The 15728-nt window shown below is 61.4% G+C and overlaps 1 protein-coding gene across 1 annotated transcript; it reads right to left on the bottom strand.

The window, feature by feature from the left end:
- Nucleotides 1-71: 71 nt before the first annotated feature.
- On the bottom strand, nt 72-8757 carry SPHK1 (sphingosine kinase 1). Its single transcript, XM_051797868.1, has 5 exons — nt 8096-8757; nt 3929-4078; nt 3563-3657; nt 3200-3315; nt 72-2675 (listed from the first exon to the last, which is right to left on the bottom strand). Exons 1-5 carry the CDS (start codon nt 8613-8615, stop codon nt 1892-1894), a joined length of 1665 nt encoding a protein of 554 aa, XP_051653828.1. The 5' UTR covers nt 8616-8757; the 3' UTR covers nt 72-1891.
- Nucleotides 8758-15728: the final 6971 nt, after the last annotated feature.

Here is a 15728-nt window from a genome sequence, read left to right as displayed (position 1 = left end):
GCGTTTCTGGCACTTCTCCGGCCCACCCCTTGTGCCAGGCTCTGGGCTGGATGGGGGGGATGCCGTGTTTGCCCCCCGTGGGTGCCCTCCCTCACCCCCTCTGGCTGCAGGAGCGGTGTCTCGGTGTGCTGAGACTCACGGCTTTGCAGGAGTTGTTCAGACCTCTCGAGGGGTGGGCGGCAGCTCTGCCACCTCCCTCGGGTGCCGGGAGCGAGGGGCTGTATGGGAGGATCAGCCCGTTGCTGCTGTCTAACAGGTTTTGGAAGCAGATGGGTGATGGAAAGGATGCGCAGCAAAACCTGGGAAAGGGGAGGGCAAGGGTGATCGAAGGCGACCTGCTGCTGTGAGGCACACAGCCATTCCCGGTGGAGACTCCAGGGAGCCTTTCAGGTGCTGTGAGCCTGAACGGCTCTGCTCTGCTGAGCTGTGTCACTTGGCAGATACAGCCAAGAGCTCAGAGCGTGTCCCCTGCCCTGGGCTCTCCCTCCAGCAGCTCAAGAGGGTTAGAGAGTTACTGCTCAGCCTGTTTTTACACCTGGCCCAAAGCCACGGGGGAAATAACTTTATTTTGGGAGGTGGTTCCCAGCTGCCGCCTGCCCTGCTGGCTCAGGGACAGGAACTCGGCTCTCCATGAGCGAGTGGGGCCAGGGGGGAGGACAATCGTGCTCTTCTTTCCCGGATCTGCCATCCTAATTGCATAGTTTGCAGATGAATAAATGCAAACAGCCACCACTGTTTACTCTCCTACTTTGTACTTGAGCGCTGTAAATGAGGTTTAATTACTGCAATTTTATACCAAACAGGCTGAGTAATCCCCCCCAGGCGAGCCCCCGGGCAGGGACCTGTCGCAGGGCTCCAGCTGGCCCCGAACTGCCCGGGAAAGGGGATTTGAGAGCGCCCCACAGGGCCCCTGCTCCCGGCAGAAAGCCAAACCCCTCGGCTCCAACAACCCCCTCCCTGAACCTCTTCCATGAAACTTTCCCTGCTCTCCCTCGGAGGCACTGAACCTTCCCCAAGATGTCCCCAAGTGTCACTGCAGGGCTGAGCTCCCTGGATTCGATCAGACACAGCGTGAGGCTGAGCCCGGAGGCATCGACACACCCCAAAAATCGGGGCGGGTGGCAGCAATGCCCCACGTCCTGCCTCCTCGGCATCTCCCTTGGGAGCATCCCCTGGTTCCATCGCTCCGTGCTGGTCTTGGCCCCAGAGTGCCAGGGAGAGAAGGGCCACGGCGCTGAGCTAAACCCGTCCTGACATCTGCGTGTGAGCCCAGCCCAGGGTGACGGCACCGCAGCCCTGCCCCTGACACCAGCCATGAGCTCGGATTTAAAACCCGGGGGAGGTTTGGTTTTTTTGTTTTTTTTTTTTTTTTTTTGCAAACGCTAGACATTTATTGCATTTATCACAAGAATAAACTCTGCTTCTAACAGGAAGCTTTGGGTAGAAACATTCTTTAAAAAAAAAGTCGGTTTCCTGTATTAGATCTATTGGTCCTGACCATCCCTGGGGGGTGGCACTGGCTCCGCGGCGGGCGGGGACACGAGCAATGCCACCGTGTGCGTCCGAGCCGGGGAGGGGACGGGGCTGTGCCGGCGCAGCCGCCTGGACCGGGACCTCGTACCAGGATGAAACACGCTGGCGTCTCGCCGGCACCGAGTACCTGATGGGGCTCGTGGCTCATTTCTGGGACAGCGCTGATGGCTGTCCCCGAGGGGGTAAAGCTAAGCGTGGGGGCAAGCGAGGGGACGAGCCCCGCAGCCCCCAAGACCTATTGCTACGGGAGGAGGAGGAGGAGGAGGAGGGGGATGTTCCTGAGTGGGAGGAAGGCTCTGCCACCCTCGTGCTGGGCCGTGCCGGCAGCTCAGCGCTGCAGGGAGGGCGAACCCGGAGCTCAGGAGCCGCTGACGACGCGGCAGAGGCGGCCGTGGATCTGGCCCTGCACGGGCTCACACGCCAGGGCCTCGCCGTCCACCGTCATGATGCCCGCGGCCACCCGCGGCTCCAGGCGGAACGCCCGGACGGGGACGTAGCACAGGTGGGGACAGTTCAAGTCCAGGTGGGTCCCCCTGGACATGGCCAGGAAGAGCTTCAGCAGCGCCACGCGGCTGATGCCGGCCTTCATGTAGAAGAGGTGGATGCAGCCGTCGTGCAGCCGGGCCGCCGGTGCCATCAGCAGGTTGGTGCCCAGGTGGGACTGGTAGATGGCATAGACCAGGACGAACTCCTCCTCGGGGACCACGGTCCAGTGTGCCGGCACCGGCTGCCCCAGCGGCGCCAGCAGCGAGTCGGTGGGCAGGGAACCGGGCGCGTCCGTCCCCGCCGGCGGCAGGACGTGGCCGGCCTGGCCGTTGGGGACAGGCGTGGAAGGGTCCCTGGGGGCCGGGGAGGTGCCCTGCTCGGGGCCGGCGGGCAGGTAGGACAGGCGGCCCTGGTACACCCGCAGCTTGGCCAGGCACTGCAGGGTGCCCAGGGTGAAGCGGGCGCTGCCCAGCCAGCGGTACTTCTCGCTGTCGATGTCCACGTCTGAGATGAAGCCCCAGCCGAAGCCGAGGAAGGAGAAGAAGCGCTTGCCCGAGGCCGTGCTCAGTGAGACCAGGTCCATCTGTGTGTGCAGCCCCTTGCACAGGATGAAGGTGCAATTCGTCAGCAGCTTCTTCTTGGCGACGTGATCGTAGCTGCGAGGGGATGGAGAGGGTGAGTTTGGAGCTCAGGGCCCCTTCCTGCTGTCCCAACATCCACCTGCAAACCCTTATTGTCATGGTTGGGACATATCCCAGCTGGGTGACAGTGTCCCTCAGGGACAGCTGCTGGGAGAGGTTTAGCTGGGGGTGGAAAGGATAAACCAGTTCCTGAAAGAGGGTACTGAGTCATGGCAATCCTGATCCCCCCACTCCACAGTAAGATTGGCTGTGCCTGGGGTGGATCCTTTAGGGTAAAGCTTTACCAGACTCTGAGCCCAGAGAGGAGAAAGGGAGTGTGGGGAGGTGGGTACACAAGGATGCAATCCCATGCTCATGGCTGTTCTACACCAGCCTGTGGGTAGGTGAGGACCCCGACAGGCACCCCTGGACATCCCAGCACCCTCCCCCTGGGCCAGAGCCCTGCATGGCCTTTCTCTTCCCCCACCTGGTGCCAGCACAGCCCTGTATGCTGGCCAGTGCAGTGCAGACAGCAGGTGCCCCACGGGGCCAGGACTCACCCTGCATAGTAGTTGATGGAGGCAGCCAGGGCATTCCCAGAGCCTCCTGGCAGGATGCACAGCGGTTTCTTCATGGTGTCCTTCCAGTCCGGACGCTCCATGAGCCCGTTCACCACCTGCAGGGATGAAGGAGTTTGTGGCACCCAAGGAATCCAGCAGCCCCTGCCCAGCTGAGGGGGAAAGAGCTCACGGTGTCCCAGGCCAGGCCAGGACGAAGGCCATGGCTGCTTTGCTCCAAGCCTGGTGCCATCTCTCCTTTGCCATTCCCTGCCTGCCTTTCTCGTACCAGAGGTTGGCTCCTGCCCCGGGCACCCCCTTCTCCTGGCTCTCTGCCCAGCCCAGACGCCCCAAGGTGCCCCTCACCTCGTACAGCAGCCCGTCCCCAGACATGACCACCAGCGTGTCCCACTGCGACAGGTCCTCATCCCGCACCTTCTCGTGCGCGTGGTGGGGTCTCTCTGCAGGGGGAAGGTGGAGAGATTTGAGATCACCCTCTGTCTGCCTGCTGCCACCCCCCAGATGGTGACCCCAGCCAGGGGTTCAGGAGGCGAGGCTCTCACCCCTCTTGAGCACAACCAACCCACAGGACCCAGAGCTGCGGTGATGCAGGAGGAACGAGGCCATCGGAGGAGCCCAGGTAAGATCCCAGGGAAGGGAGGAGAGGGAGGAGGAGGAGGAGGAGGAGGAGGAGGAGGAGAAGGAGGAGGAGGGAGCTGCTGACAGACTCACCGGTGATGAAGATGGTGGTGGCAATCTCAGCCTCGGCCAGCATGGGCTGCACCACGGCCTGGAAGTCGTCGAGGGCGCGGCCGGAGCCGCTCTGCGGGTTCAGCAGCACCAGAGCACGGCAGGGCCGGGGCAGCACCCCATAGCTGTCACCTGCAGGGGGAGAGGGGGCTCAGGCTGCTGGGTCACGGCACTGCCCAGGGAGGGCTTTGCCATCCAGAGCAGCGTTTGCCAAAACCCTGCAGGAAGGGGAGCTGCCCCTCCCTGATCCCTACAAGCTCCCTGGGCGGCATCCCTACCCAGAAGCAATGGGGGGTGAGCAGGGATGGAGGGTCCCTGCTGGGAATGCTGAGGAAGCAGCAGAGGTGGGACCTGGGGGCCTGCAGGGGCTCACCTTGAGCTCCCCCACAATCAGCAGGGATGTTTTACACCCAGGATGGGGCCCCGCAGCACCCCAGCCATTCCACAGCAGGAGGACAAGGGCTCCAATTCCCCACATCCCCCCAGATGGAGAGGGGCCAGGACAGCCAGTTGAGCCGGTAGACGGACACTTCTGCCTCCCCTGCTCCCCACGGGGCTCAGGTTTCGCCTGCGAGGGCCTCAGTCGGGCTGTAATTACAAGCCTGGCAGGGGTCCCATTCTTCTGCCCCCCCCCCCCCCCCCCGCCCTGCTTGCTTCCAGCATCACCTTCCCCAAGCCCAGTGGTCCCCGTGCAGGGGGACAGGGAGAGCCCACTGAGCTGCCCTGCGAGGGAAGCACAGGGAGGACGAGGAGGGCAGGACCCCCGGGTGCTGCAGGGGCACCCCAAGCCCTGAAGTGAGCAGGGCAGTGCGACTCAGGCTCCCTCAGTGCCTCTGGAAATCCCTGGCTCTGCAGGGTGAAGCCGGTTTTGGGGAGTTTGGGGGTGTCCCCACCAGCTCTGGGCCCCCTAAGCCGTGGCCCCAGGGGGGTGGTGGGTGCCCACCCCAGCACACGGGCTCTGTGGGACAGCATGAGGGCCGTGTCTGCTGACTCAGCAGGAAGAGCTGCTGAGTCAGGACAGCAGAGGCATTTGCCAGCACTGTCCTGGGCTTGGAACCCCCTCTAGGCACTCGAGGGGGCTGGGGGTGTCTGCCTGCCCCTGCCTCATCTGGGATGATCTGAGCTGTCTGAACACATCAGCTGGGGTTTTAGAGCTAAAACCCCCTCCTGCCACCCGCTCTGGGGATGGTGGTGGGGAGAGGTGAGCCTGGGTGATGGAGGTCACCATGTGTCACCTCCCCTGGGTGACACCCAGTATCACATCAGTCATGACCATGAGCTCCATATGACTGGAGCATCCCACCTCCTTGCCCATCCCAGCTCTGGGAGCACACAGAGCTCTGCTGATTTCAGTGCCATCAGGATTACTTCCTGACCCCGTGGATGGGGGCTGAGGCTGTCACCCTCCAGCACAGCTCTTTGTCCCCTTGCCACCTGTTTGGGACCTGCCACCAAGTCCACAGGCAAGATCTGCGTGTGAAATCCCCATCAGTGGGGCTGAGCCTGGCTCTGGGTGCTGGCTCCAGGCTGGCTCTCCCTGCTGCCACTCCCGGCCCCTTATCAGTGGGGACCAGACAAGAGGGGAATGGCTTCCCCCGGGGACAGCAGTGAAGCACCCGGAGCAGAGGCCACTCCAGCTCGGGTCAGGGATAACAGGCAGTAACCCCGGGGCTGGGCTTGCCCTGCTCCCTCCCCTTTGGAGTTTCCCTGGCCCTCACGGCCACTAAATCCCCTATGGCAAACATGAACGAGCCCCTAGGCAGGGGTTTGGGCTCAAACCTCAGCTGCTAGAGGAAGGTGATGGGGGGCTTTTCTCTTTCTTTCTCCCCCTTCAACCTTGGAAGATGCAGAATAAGAGTAGGAGGCGCTTCAAGAACATAAAAGCAGTTTTTAACCCCCACACTGTTAACCAGGCATATCGTTTCTGACACGCACATGGAGCTGCGGTCAGGTCTTGCCTGAAAATCCTGCCTGGACCTGTAGCTGTTGCCCCGTGGCCACCTCTGGGCAGTGGGGTATGGCTAGGACCACAGGGACCCAATCCTTGCCTGGAGGGCACAGAAGGATGCCATGACTCCATCAAAAGGGGCAAACTGCTGGTATCAGGGTGTGAACAGCGACAGGATGAGACCCCAGTGAGGGACCAGTGATACCAGCAGCACCAGGCTCAGCCCCAGGGCGGGACTGGAAGGTGCTGGGTCAGAGCTGGAGCCCAGCAGCGGCGATGCTCGGAGGGAACACAGATTTCAGAGCATCCCTTCCCATTGCGCAACTCCGGCCAGTCCCTGGCATCCCAGCAAGGCTGAGCCACTTCCCGGCACACTGCGGTCGCTTTCAGCCTCAAACGCGGAGCAGAGCAGACACTGAGTCAGCAGGAGGAAGGGGCTCTGGCTGCTGGCAGTCCACAAACTCTGCTCCAGTCCCTCTGCCCACATCCCCTCATGTCACATGGGACCACACTGCCACAGCCCCGCCGTCTGCAGCCCCAGCCACTCCACTGCGTCCCTGCATCCTTCTAGAAACTCTCTAGGCATAAGGAACAAGTGTGCCAGGCTGGTATAAGGCTGGGACTGAGCTCCCTGGGGCTGGATTTCCCTGTCAGGACACAAGCCTGGTGGCAGTTTTCTTCCCTCCCAGATGGCTGCAGTTTGGGACACATCCCTGCCCTCCACGGGCAGCCCCAGCTTTGGGGTTATCAACCGCAGAGAGACTTTTTGTTTATCCTTTGGGGTGAAATAAGAAGGGGGAAGCTTCATCCTTGCTGTAGCATTCCGCAGGGCTTTTATCCCAGAGGATGCCGGAGCTGAGATGACACCAGGACAGGATCACTAGTGGCTCCCAGGTCCCCTCCCGGTGGGGACAGGGTGGCAGGATTGCTCGGCACGGACTCGCACGCAGCCTCCCCAGCACGGCCTTATCTGCCCGCACAGGCCTCCCCACCGGCACGTGCGAGCGCAGGGTGTGGGCCAGGGGCACTTTCAGCTCTGTCCCAAAACTGTGGGAGGAGGTTTGCAAATCCTGCCGGCCCTCAGCGAGAAAAATAACTGCAAAATTCCGCACCGCCTTCTCCCGTCCTCCTTCCTCAGGCTCCCCGGGGGCCCCCGCGTGCCACGAGCTGCCTCCTGCCCCGGCACCCTCGCACCGCCTGCTCACAGGGCGAGGGTTGGAAAGCGCTCCGAGACTTCCAGCTGCAGAGTTCAGGCTGGATACAGAGCTGGGGAACTGGTTTTGCCCTCACCCCATTCCACCTGATTTTTTTTTTTTTTGTTGTTGTTATTCTTAAGGAAGAGGAGCAGAAAGTTGTTTTGTAGCTGCAGGTCACGTAAAAAAAAAAGCTGCATTTTAAAATCCAAGCAGGGAAGAGCTGGGCTAAATGTGATTTGACAGGATCCCTCTAACCGCATGCCTCTTAATTTCCAAGTCTGATCAGAGCGACTGGACAGCCAAATAAATGAAGTAGTGCATATAATTGAATCTCTGCTCAGATGTTCAACTATCTGCCAGCGCGCCCTGCCCTGCCTGCGGGAGCTGGGGGATGCGGCCCCCGAGCCGGACCCTCCCCTTCCAGACAGTGGCAACTCCCGGGGGGAGAGGGATCAGAAATCCAGACCCCTCCGGGCTGCCCTGGGACCCCGCTGGGCCCCGGGGGGTCCCAGGGAGCGTTTGCCTGTCCCCAAATCCCAAGTGATGGATGGGACCTTCTGGGGACAGGGGACAGTGCCTGGCTCCCGTCCTGCCTGCGTCAGCAATGATTACTTTTTTTCCTTGGATCATGCTGCCCTTTGGAGCTTTAGAGTTATCGAACGGGAGCGATGGAGGGGGGGTGTCTGCGTGCAAAGGGCCCCTGTGGTGCGACCACGTCCCTGATGCCCCTCGAAACTGAGGGTGAAAGGGGGGAGACCCCCACCCCCGGCGCGGGGCTGCGCGGGGGGATGTCCCCGTCCCCTCCAAGCTCGGGGCGGGGGGGGGTCCGGGTGACCCCGTGTGTGTCCCCCCGTGGAACCCGGCACCGCGCAGCGCTCCCGGCTCGGCAGCAGCCGTCCCGCGTGGGGCCGGGCGGCGGAGCGGCCCCGACCCCCGCACGGCCCCGACGGGGCGAGCCCCGGGGGCGCGGGGAGGGGGCCCCAGGGGGGCCGGCTCGGCACTCACCGTCCTGCGCGGGCACGGCGGGCACGGCGAGCTCTCGGATGCGGCGGCTCCAGGCCTGGGCGATGCGCAGGTTGCCCTCGGCGTCGGGCCCCCGGGAGACGCGGAAGGTCCGCTCCAGGCGCTGGCGGGCGGGCGGCCCCCAGCGCGGCCCCCGCAGCGGGTAACACACGAGCGAGAAGCAGGCGGCGGCCGCGGCCGCGGGGAAGGCGGCCGAGCCCACGCAGTCGGCCAGGCGGAGCGCGGCGTCGGGACCGGCCGAGCCGCCCGGGGAGCCGCCGGGGCGCCGCACCTGCAGCTCCCGGGCCGTCAGCGACAGCGAGCAGGCGGCGGCACCGGGGGCCGGCCCCGCGCCGAAGATGCCTTGGAGGAGCACCGGGCCCCCGCCGGGCTCCGGGGGAGCGCGGCGGCCGGCGGCCATCGGCGGAGCGGGCGCGGAGCGGAGCGGGAGGCACCGGGGAGCGCCGCCCGCCGCCGCTCGCTGCTGACGCCCGGCGATGGCAGGCGGGGCGGCCCCATTCATAAAAATTTAACCCACCCACCCCCCCGGCCACCCCTTCCCCCGCCGGGGGAGGGGGCCCGTCCCGGGGCTGCTCCGGCACCCCCCGCGCCCCCCCCGGCAGCTGCCTCAGTTTCCCCAAGCGCCGCCCCGCGCTCCGGGCAGGGCTCCGGGGGGAACCGGCTCTGCAGACGGGCGGGGGCAAAGCGACGCCGCGGGTTTGCCGCGGGTGGTTCTGCGCTGCCGGGGCGGGTGTCTGGCGTGGGTGCTCCCGCGGGTGCTGGGGCGGGCAGGGAACCGGCCCACGGTCACGCCGGGAGAGCATCGGCAAAGCGGCACCGGGCAGCCACCGCAGCCCCGGTTCCCGCACATCGCTCCTAGCCAGGCACAGATGGGCGCTGGCAGAGGTCCCTCGAGCCCCCACGCTGGGCCGAGCGGCGTTCGACACCATTTCTGCATCTCTCCAGCTGGCACAGGGAGAGAGGAGCAGAGTGGGGGCCTGGAGAAATCGAGGCACGGCAAGGGCTGAGGACAGCGGGCAGCCGGCGGGGGACACCTCCAGGAGGGAGGATGGAGTGGAACAATGTCCTGCCTGTGACTGGTGGCTCGCCATCAGGTATCCGTGAGGGTTGGAGGGTGCCATGGCCACGGAGCCCCGTGGAGGGAGGTGGGCTGTGCTTTGAACCCCACCTGGGGGCACAGAGCGCTAGAGACAGAGCCTAGGGGACCTGCCCGGAGGGTGCCAGCATGGCTGCGAGCTGCTCCGTGCCCGGTGGCAGCTGGCAAAAATCACTTACAGCAGCTTTTGCTGGCGACAGAACTGACCTCACCCTCCCAAGGGACTGTCAGGCTCCAGGGGGTCTGGCCCAGCCCAACAAGGATTATTTTTTTGCCAACCAATTCCCCGTGGATGCAGCTCTGCCTTAACCTTGAGCTTGCACCTCAGGGGGGCATCGCTCTTCACACTTAGGGCAGTTTAATTAGCAGAAAGCCCTCAGCCCTCTGTCCTTGCTTATACCCACTGGAACTGGCCAAAACATTGCAGGGAGGGCATGGGATGATCAGCTGGGCAGATAATGCTGTTGAGTCTTGTTTTCCCACAGTGACCTAAGAGGAGAGTCCAGGTGCCATGCTTTGGAGCATTGTGCTTTCCAGAAAGACTTCTCTGGGTTCTGTGGGTACAAAGGGATGCTCAGAGGGGCAGATGGGGCAAAACCTGCTCCCAGACCTGATGCTTTTGGCTCTGGAACCGCAGCACTCGCAGCTGATTCTGGGTGAGATTCAGGCACGGCCACTTTCCTGGCCTCTGCCATGACACAGTCCAGCGTTTGTAAACAGCCCTGAGGTTCCTCAGCAAGGTGTCATGGGAGGAAATAGCTGGATGCCGGAGAGTGCAGCGTCCTGACCTGCCCCTCACCCTTCTTGGTGACTAACCCGCTCCCAATTTCCGCTCAGGAAGGCACGAGTCACTCTGGGAGGATGTGGGAGCAGCTGTCACACTGCTCCTGGCAGGTGCCACGGGGCGATGAGGCTGCTTTGGGCTCTGTCCTCACTGCACTACATCCGTCCATGGCCCCGTGTGGCAGGAATCCCCCTTTGCCCTGCCTGCCTGCGCTTGGAATAGGAGTGGAATGCCCATCCAGGCTCTGCTGGCCACGGGCATGCTATGGGCAAAGGGGCTGAGAGTGGCTTCATCATGAGGTGTCGAGGATGGCAAAGGGGGCAGGAAGGGTTAGGGAAGGGCTGCCCATGGCAGGGATGCCAAGGGCAGGGAAATGAGGGAACTGCAGCCAGGTTTTTCTCAGTGGGGCATGGGAGCAGCATAAACTCAGCCTCTGTGATGGCAGGGGACACCCAGGCACAGCTTATTCATCTTAGTGCTGGTCTGTGGGGACAAGCCCATCTCGATGCTGTGCCACTTTTGGGCACCCACTCCATGCCATGGCCAGCCCTGTGGCCACCATCAGCCCCAGGCAGGTCCCTTTGCTCCCTGCAGCCACAGGCTGATCCAACCCTGTCCCACATGGACACCACTTGTTTGCCTTCAGATGTGCTGTCTAATGTGGAAGTGGGATCGGCTCCTTCCCCACTTAGTGCTGGCAACCAGTTGAGGGCTGTCATAATTATGGGAGCCTTAATGAGCTCCCTTGACCCCAACGTCAGCCCGAGGGGTGCTCAGCAGCCAGGGCTCCTGTGCCATGGGCAGGTGTCTGTCAGTCAGGTTTGTCCTGATCGGCTCCATTCCCGCCTGGGCGGCGGCACAGGCCGTGTGCGTGGGCAGGAGCGCCGGGATACGCCGTGGGGATGCAGCACGGAGCATGGGGATGCAGCATGGAGTGTGGGGATGCAGCATGGAGTGTGGGGATGCAGCACGGAGCCACAGCCAGCGGAGACAGCTGGTGGAGAATCCCCCCACCTTCTTCCTCATCGCCCACGGAGCAGCGTGCCCAGCCCAGCCGTGACCGCTGAGATCACTGGGAGGGCCTGTGGGGTATCCCAGGCCCCACAGACATCATCTGGGAGAGAAGGCTTGTGTGTTTGAAGCACCGTGCCTCTGGCTTGCTGGAGAAGGTGGTGGATGGTCTGAGTCTGGGGATACTGAGGCAGAAGCAGCGGACAAGGTTTGTCTTGAGTTGTGCAAGAAGCCAAGGGTTAAATATGGCAATTAACCCTCCCCAGGCTCCTCTGCTTCTGCCCCCAGCTGCTAGAGGAGCTAGACCCCACAGGGAGCTTATGCTGGGGGAAGAAAGCACAGAGGCTGGGGGCTTTCCAGCCCTGCTGTAACCCTTTGTGCCCCCGCTGATGGATCCCGGGAGCTGCAGCACGGACCTGGAACAGTCGGTGTCAGGGCAGGCCTGGATTTTGGGATCCCACTGCCTTCATCGCAGCCCCGGAGGAGTTGTGCAGAGGACATGGCTCTGCTGCAAGATGAGCTGCAGCGTTTCCCTTCGAGACACGCAGCTCCTCCAGATCCCTGCCTGCTCTGCCACATCCGCCGGCAGCCGCCCAGGGACAGGAACGGGAGGGAGATGCACTCATCCCAGATCCATCCCTTTTAGCATCGTTCCCACCGCTGAAGGTACACGTCTCAAGGTGGAGCCATAAATAGCGCGGCTCGGGGCTGCATCGCGGCTGGCAGGGCTGCAGGCTTGGCAGGGGGACAGGCACCGACTGCAGCAGTGGGAACTTTCCAGGCAGCGCCTGCAGGAGCGGCCGGTGCGGAGACGGAGCCGCTTCTGTGCAGAGCCAGCCCAGGGCCTGCAGCTCAGCCCCTCTGGCCCTGGGGTTGGTGCTGACACAGGGGACCAGCACGGAGCAGGAGGGGACAGGACTAACAGAGGTATCTCCTGCTGGAGGGTGACTGGGATCACATCCCACCTGAGCTGGGACACAGGTCTGGGCTCTGCCACTGATTTGCTGTAGAACTTGGGCAAGTGGCTGCACCCTCTCCCTGTCTCCATGACCCAGGAGCAGCAGGTATCCCCCCACAATCCAGCTTCACTCAGGGCCCAAGGCTTGGCCCTGGAAGATTCCCAGTCTCCAAGGAACTGGGGGTTTTCTGGCAGCTCCTAAATCTCAGCCAGGCTCTGCAACCTGCGGGGCAGCTGCTCCCCAGCCCTGACCCTCCGCCGAGCTCTCCACAGCTGCCGGCACAGCCCGGGACCACAGGGCTCACCGGGAAGCCTGAACAATGCCGACGAGCTGAGATCATTCCTCCCAGCTGATTATTTGCTCAAAAATATTTCGGAGCTCAGGCCTCCTCGGGGAAAACACTCCCAAACACCCGGCAAAAAGCTGCTGAGTCTGGAGTAACCACACACCCCGCTCGCTCAGCCGAGACACCCCTTCCTCCGATGACAAGCCCTGACGTCAGAGGGATTGAGGCCAAAGTCGGCTGTTTGATCTCCCCCTCGGCTGGGGGAAGCTGAATTTCAGGCCCTCGAAGGGCTTTCACCACTTCCCTGTAGCGGTTTCCTGCCATGATGGGAGTGCAGGAATTTTTGAGAGGTGAGTCAGAGGCTGCGATGAGAACCACCTGGCTGGGGCTGGCCTGGGAGGCTTGATCCCCATCCAGGGGTGATCCCTGCTGTGAGGCTGGATGCCTGCGGGCAGCATTCCCAGCGTGGAATTACTTATGAGGGGCACAGCATCCCACCACAGCCCCCAACTTCTGGCCTGGGACAGAAGGAGAGGGATTTGCTCCTTCAGTTCCCACGGCTCCTCTTTCCTTGCCAGGCACGCTCCGGCCACCCCACCCGGGCTCCAGGGAGAAACTCGGTTAAGAATAAAGAGCAAAACCTCATCCGGCTCTGCAGGAAACTGCCTGCAATGGCCGTCCCACCCCACGGAACTGCCCCAGAGCAGCACCGAGGCCTGGCTTTCCCTGGGGAGCAATGCAGGACTTGGCAGAGCTGAGGAACTGCCCTCCCTGGTTGCTGAAATTCAACATATAAACCGAGTTCCTGGTAAAGGAACCTCCCAGGTTTTCCCTGCTGGGCTATTAAAGCTCCATGACCTCCTGCCCACTCTCCCCCTCCAGCGTTGCTCAAGCCCCTCTGTGCAGAGAATAACTGCGTGGTGTCCAGAGAGTGAGACTGAGCCGGGATAAGCCTTTGGAAAGGAGCTAAACCTGCTCAAAGCCGGCGCTGTTCCCTGACCCGCCCTCCTAATCCTGCCCAGCTCATAATGGAATAATAAAGGGCTGCACAGCCTCGCTCTCCACCACGCTGTGGGGGAGGTTCCTGCTGCCTCTGTACATGCCAGGAACTGGGATATTAATTACTCCCTAAGTAAACAGAATTGCTCCTTTCTTCTCCTTTGCCTGGCTGTAAAACTGAGCGTGACCTTCAGCCCGCAGAGAAATCAGAGTCGTTCCCTTTTCCAGGAGAAAGGCTGGTTGTGGCAGTGATAACAGCGTGATCTCTGCCCGCCACCCTTGCCCGGGCTCCTCAGGGGCTGATCCCAACCCTGCACCTCCAACAGCCATCGTGGTGGGACCCCCAGGCTGCTGGGCCTTCCCCCTGCGGGGATGAAGCTGCTGATTCACCAAGGGGGAATCTCAGGAACACAGGGCGGGATGACTTTGGGACACCAAGCCCCTCCAAGGTGTGTCTTGCTGTGCCAGGGGCTGCCCTGCAGCAGAACAAACAAACTTGTTGCATCTCAGCCTCAGCAGCTGGGACAGAGCACAGGGAAGTGACAATGCCAGCAGGATCCACCCCAGTGGCCGGGAGGGCTCTGAGCACCCCACAGGGCAGCAGGAATGAGGGCAGGAGGAGGGTGCTTGGGGACCTGGAGGGCAAAGCAGAGGCTGAGGGCACTCAGAGGCCACAGCATCATCCCTGAGCTGAGGCTGCCAAGCGAGGATCCGGCTGGGAAGGGGTTAAACAGCCCTTCCTTCTCCACACACCTGATTCCAGGCAGCCAGGAGGGAAGGGCTTTAAAAGAGAAGGGTGGGAGGAGGTCTTTGGGGGTTGTGTGTTCTGTGGAGCTGTTTTAACATGGTCCCTGCGGTGCCAGGGTTCCTTCTCACCCTTGTTCCCTCCTGTCTGAGTGTCCCTGCAGGAGAATGTCCCTGCTCCCCTGGGAGCTGCCATTTCTCAGGTGGGTGCAGGAGGGAAGCAGCCAACCTGTTAACCTCACAGAAACAGTCTGGCTCCCCCCAGATTTTTTTCCTTGGCTCCTTTTGAGGGACAAAGCCAGCCCCCCGTGAGGAGGTTGGGGCTGTAGCGAGGGTGCTGTGACTGTTGTGAGCAGCTGCTGATAACACACCTCTGTGTGTGGGGCCGGGGGGGAGCCTGGCCTGGGGTGCCCACGGGGGATGATCTGGGGTGCCTGGCAGATGGATGCTGCAGATTCATCCCAGGATTATTCCAGCCTGAAGGCCCGATCAGAACCCCACACCTGGCTGTGCTGCCTCCTCAGAGTGAACTCGGGCAGCTGATGCTGTCAGCTCTTGCCTTGTCTTGGGGACAAGCTGGGATGTGGGAGTCGAGCTGGAATAGCCCCTGCTCTGCCCAGGCCTGAAGGACCTGCAGGGGACACGGGAGGAGGGAGATGTGGGGATGGAAACACCACAGGGACAGGTGACATGTCACCAGGTGTGGTGAAGGGAGATGAAACTTTCCCTCCTGGTGCTTGGGCAGCACAGCGGTGCCATATGGAGGGGACACAAGCAATTCCATCTCCTTTGCACGGAGGACGCTGCAGAGGGACAACATTCAATGAAGTGTTCAGCGGAAGGGGAACGATGGCAATGCTGCAGCTCCCAGCTGAGCATGAAATGTTTGTGACAGGGAGTCGTTGCCAGAGGCACTGCTGCCGTCACACACCCAGCCCCACGTGCCAGAGCAGCCTGGGGAGCCACTGAGTCATGGAATGTCCATCCTCCGTGGCCTGAATGAAGCCCACCAGGCTTCCTCCTCCTTCCCCACTCCCAGCTATAAGGACACAGGCCAAGAGATGATGATTTTGCACAGCAACTTAGGAAACTGCCAGGAAAAACCTCTCCCCTCCACGGGGAACCCAGTGACGGGGGCAGTGCTGGTGGTGGTGAAATTAATGCTGTTTGCCTTCCCTGCAATGTATAATTTCTGTGAGATATCCTCATTTCTGCTGCTTTGTCAGGTGCTCTGAGTCATCCTGACCATAGGGGGATGGATCTTCATGGTGGTGTCACTTTCACTCACTTTCCCAGCTCCTGAGGCTGAGATACATATTATATATATATATATATATATATGTATATATATATATATAAATATAAATACATAAAAATATATAATATATATATATTTGTTCAGCCAAGTTTCGCCTCCTTCCTATACATAAATATTAAATACATATATATTATATACATATATAACATATGATATACATATTATATACATATATAATACATATTTTTATATATAATACATATTGTTGTATTTATATATTTATATTTATAAGCATGCTCTTAGTGCCTGGAAGGGTCAGCACAGTGCTCTGCCGGACGGGTTGGAGCTGAACTTTTCTGCTTAGCTAAGCCGTTTAGTCCCTGAACTTGAGAGGGACTTTGTCCCTACTCCCCAGACGCCATCGGAGCGCCTGATAGCGAGTGTTCCCTTGGGAAGCGGTGCAGGACGGGGGCTGGAG

This window comes from Manacus candei, unplaced genomic scaffold, assembly GCF_025592945.1.
Source record: "Manacus candei isolate 608988 ecotype Guabito, Panama unplaced genomic scaffold, ASM2559294v1 h1tg000047l, whole genome shotgun sequence".
Lineage (NCBI taxonomy): Eukaryota > Metazoa > Chordata > Aves > Passeriformes > Pipridae > Manacus > Manacus candei.
The sequence above is the reverse complement of the archived record's forward strand: the minus strand, read 5'-3'. Positions and strand labels throughout refer to the sequence as shown.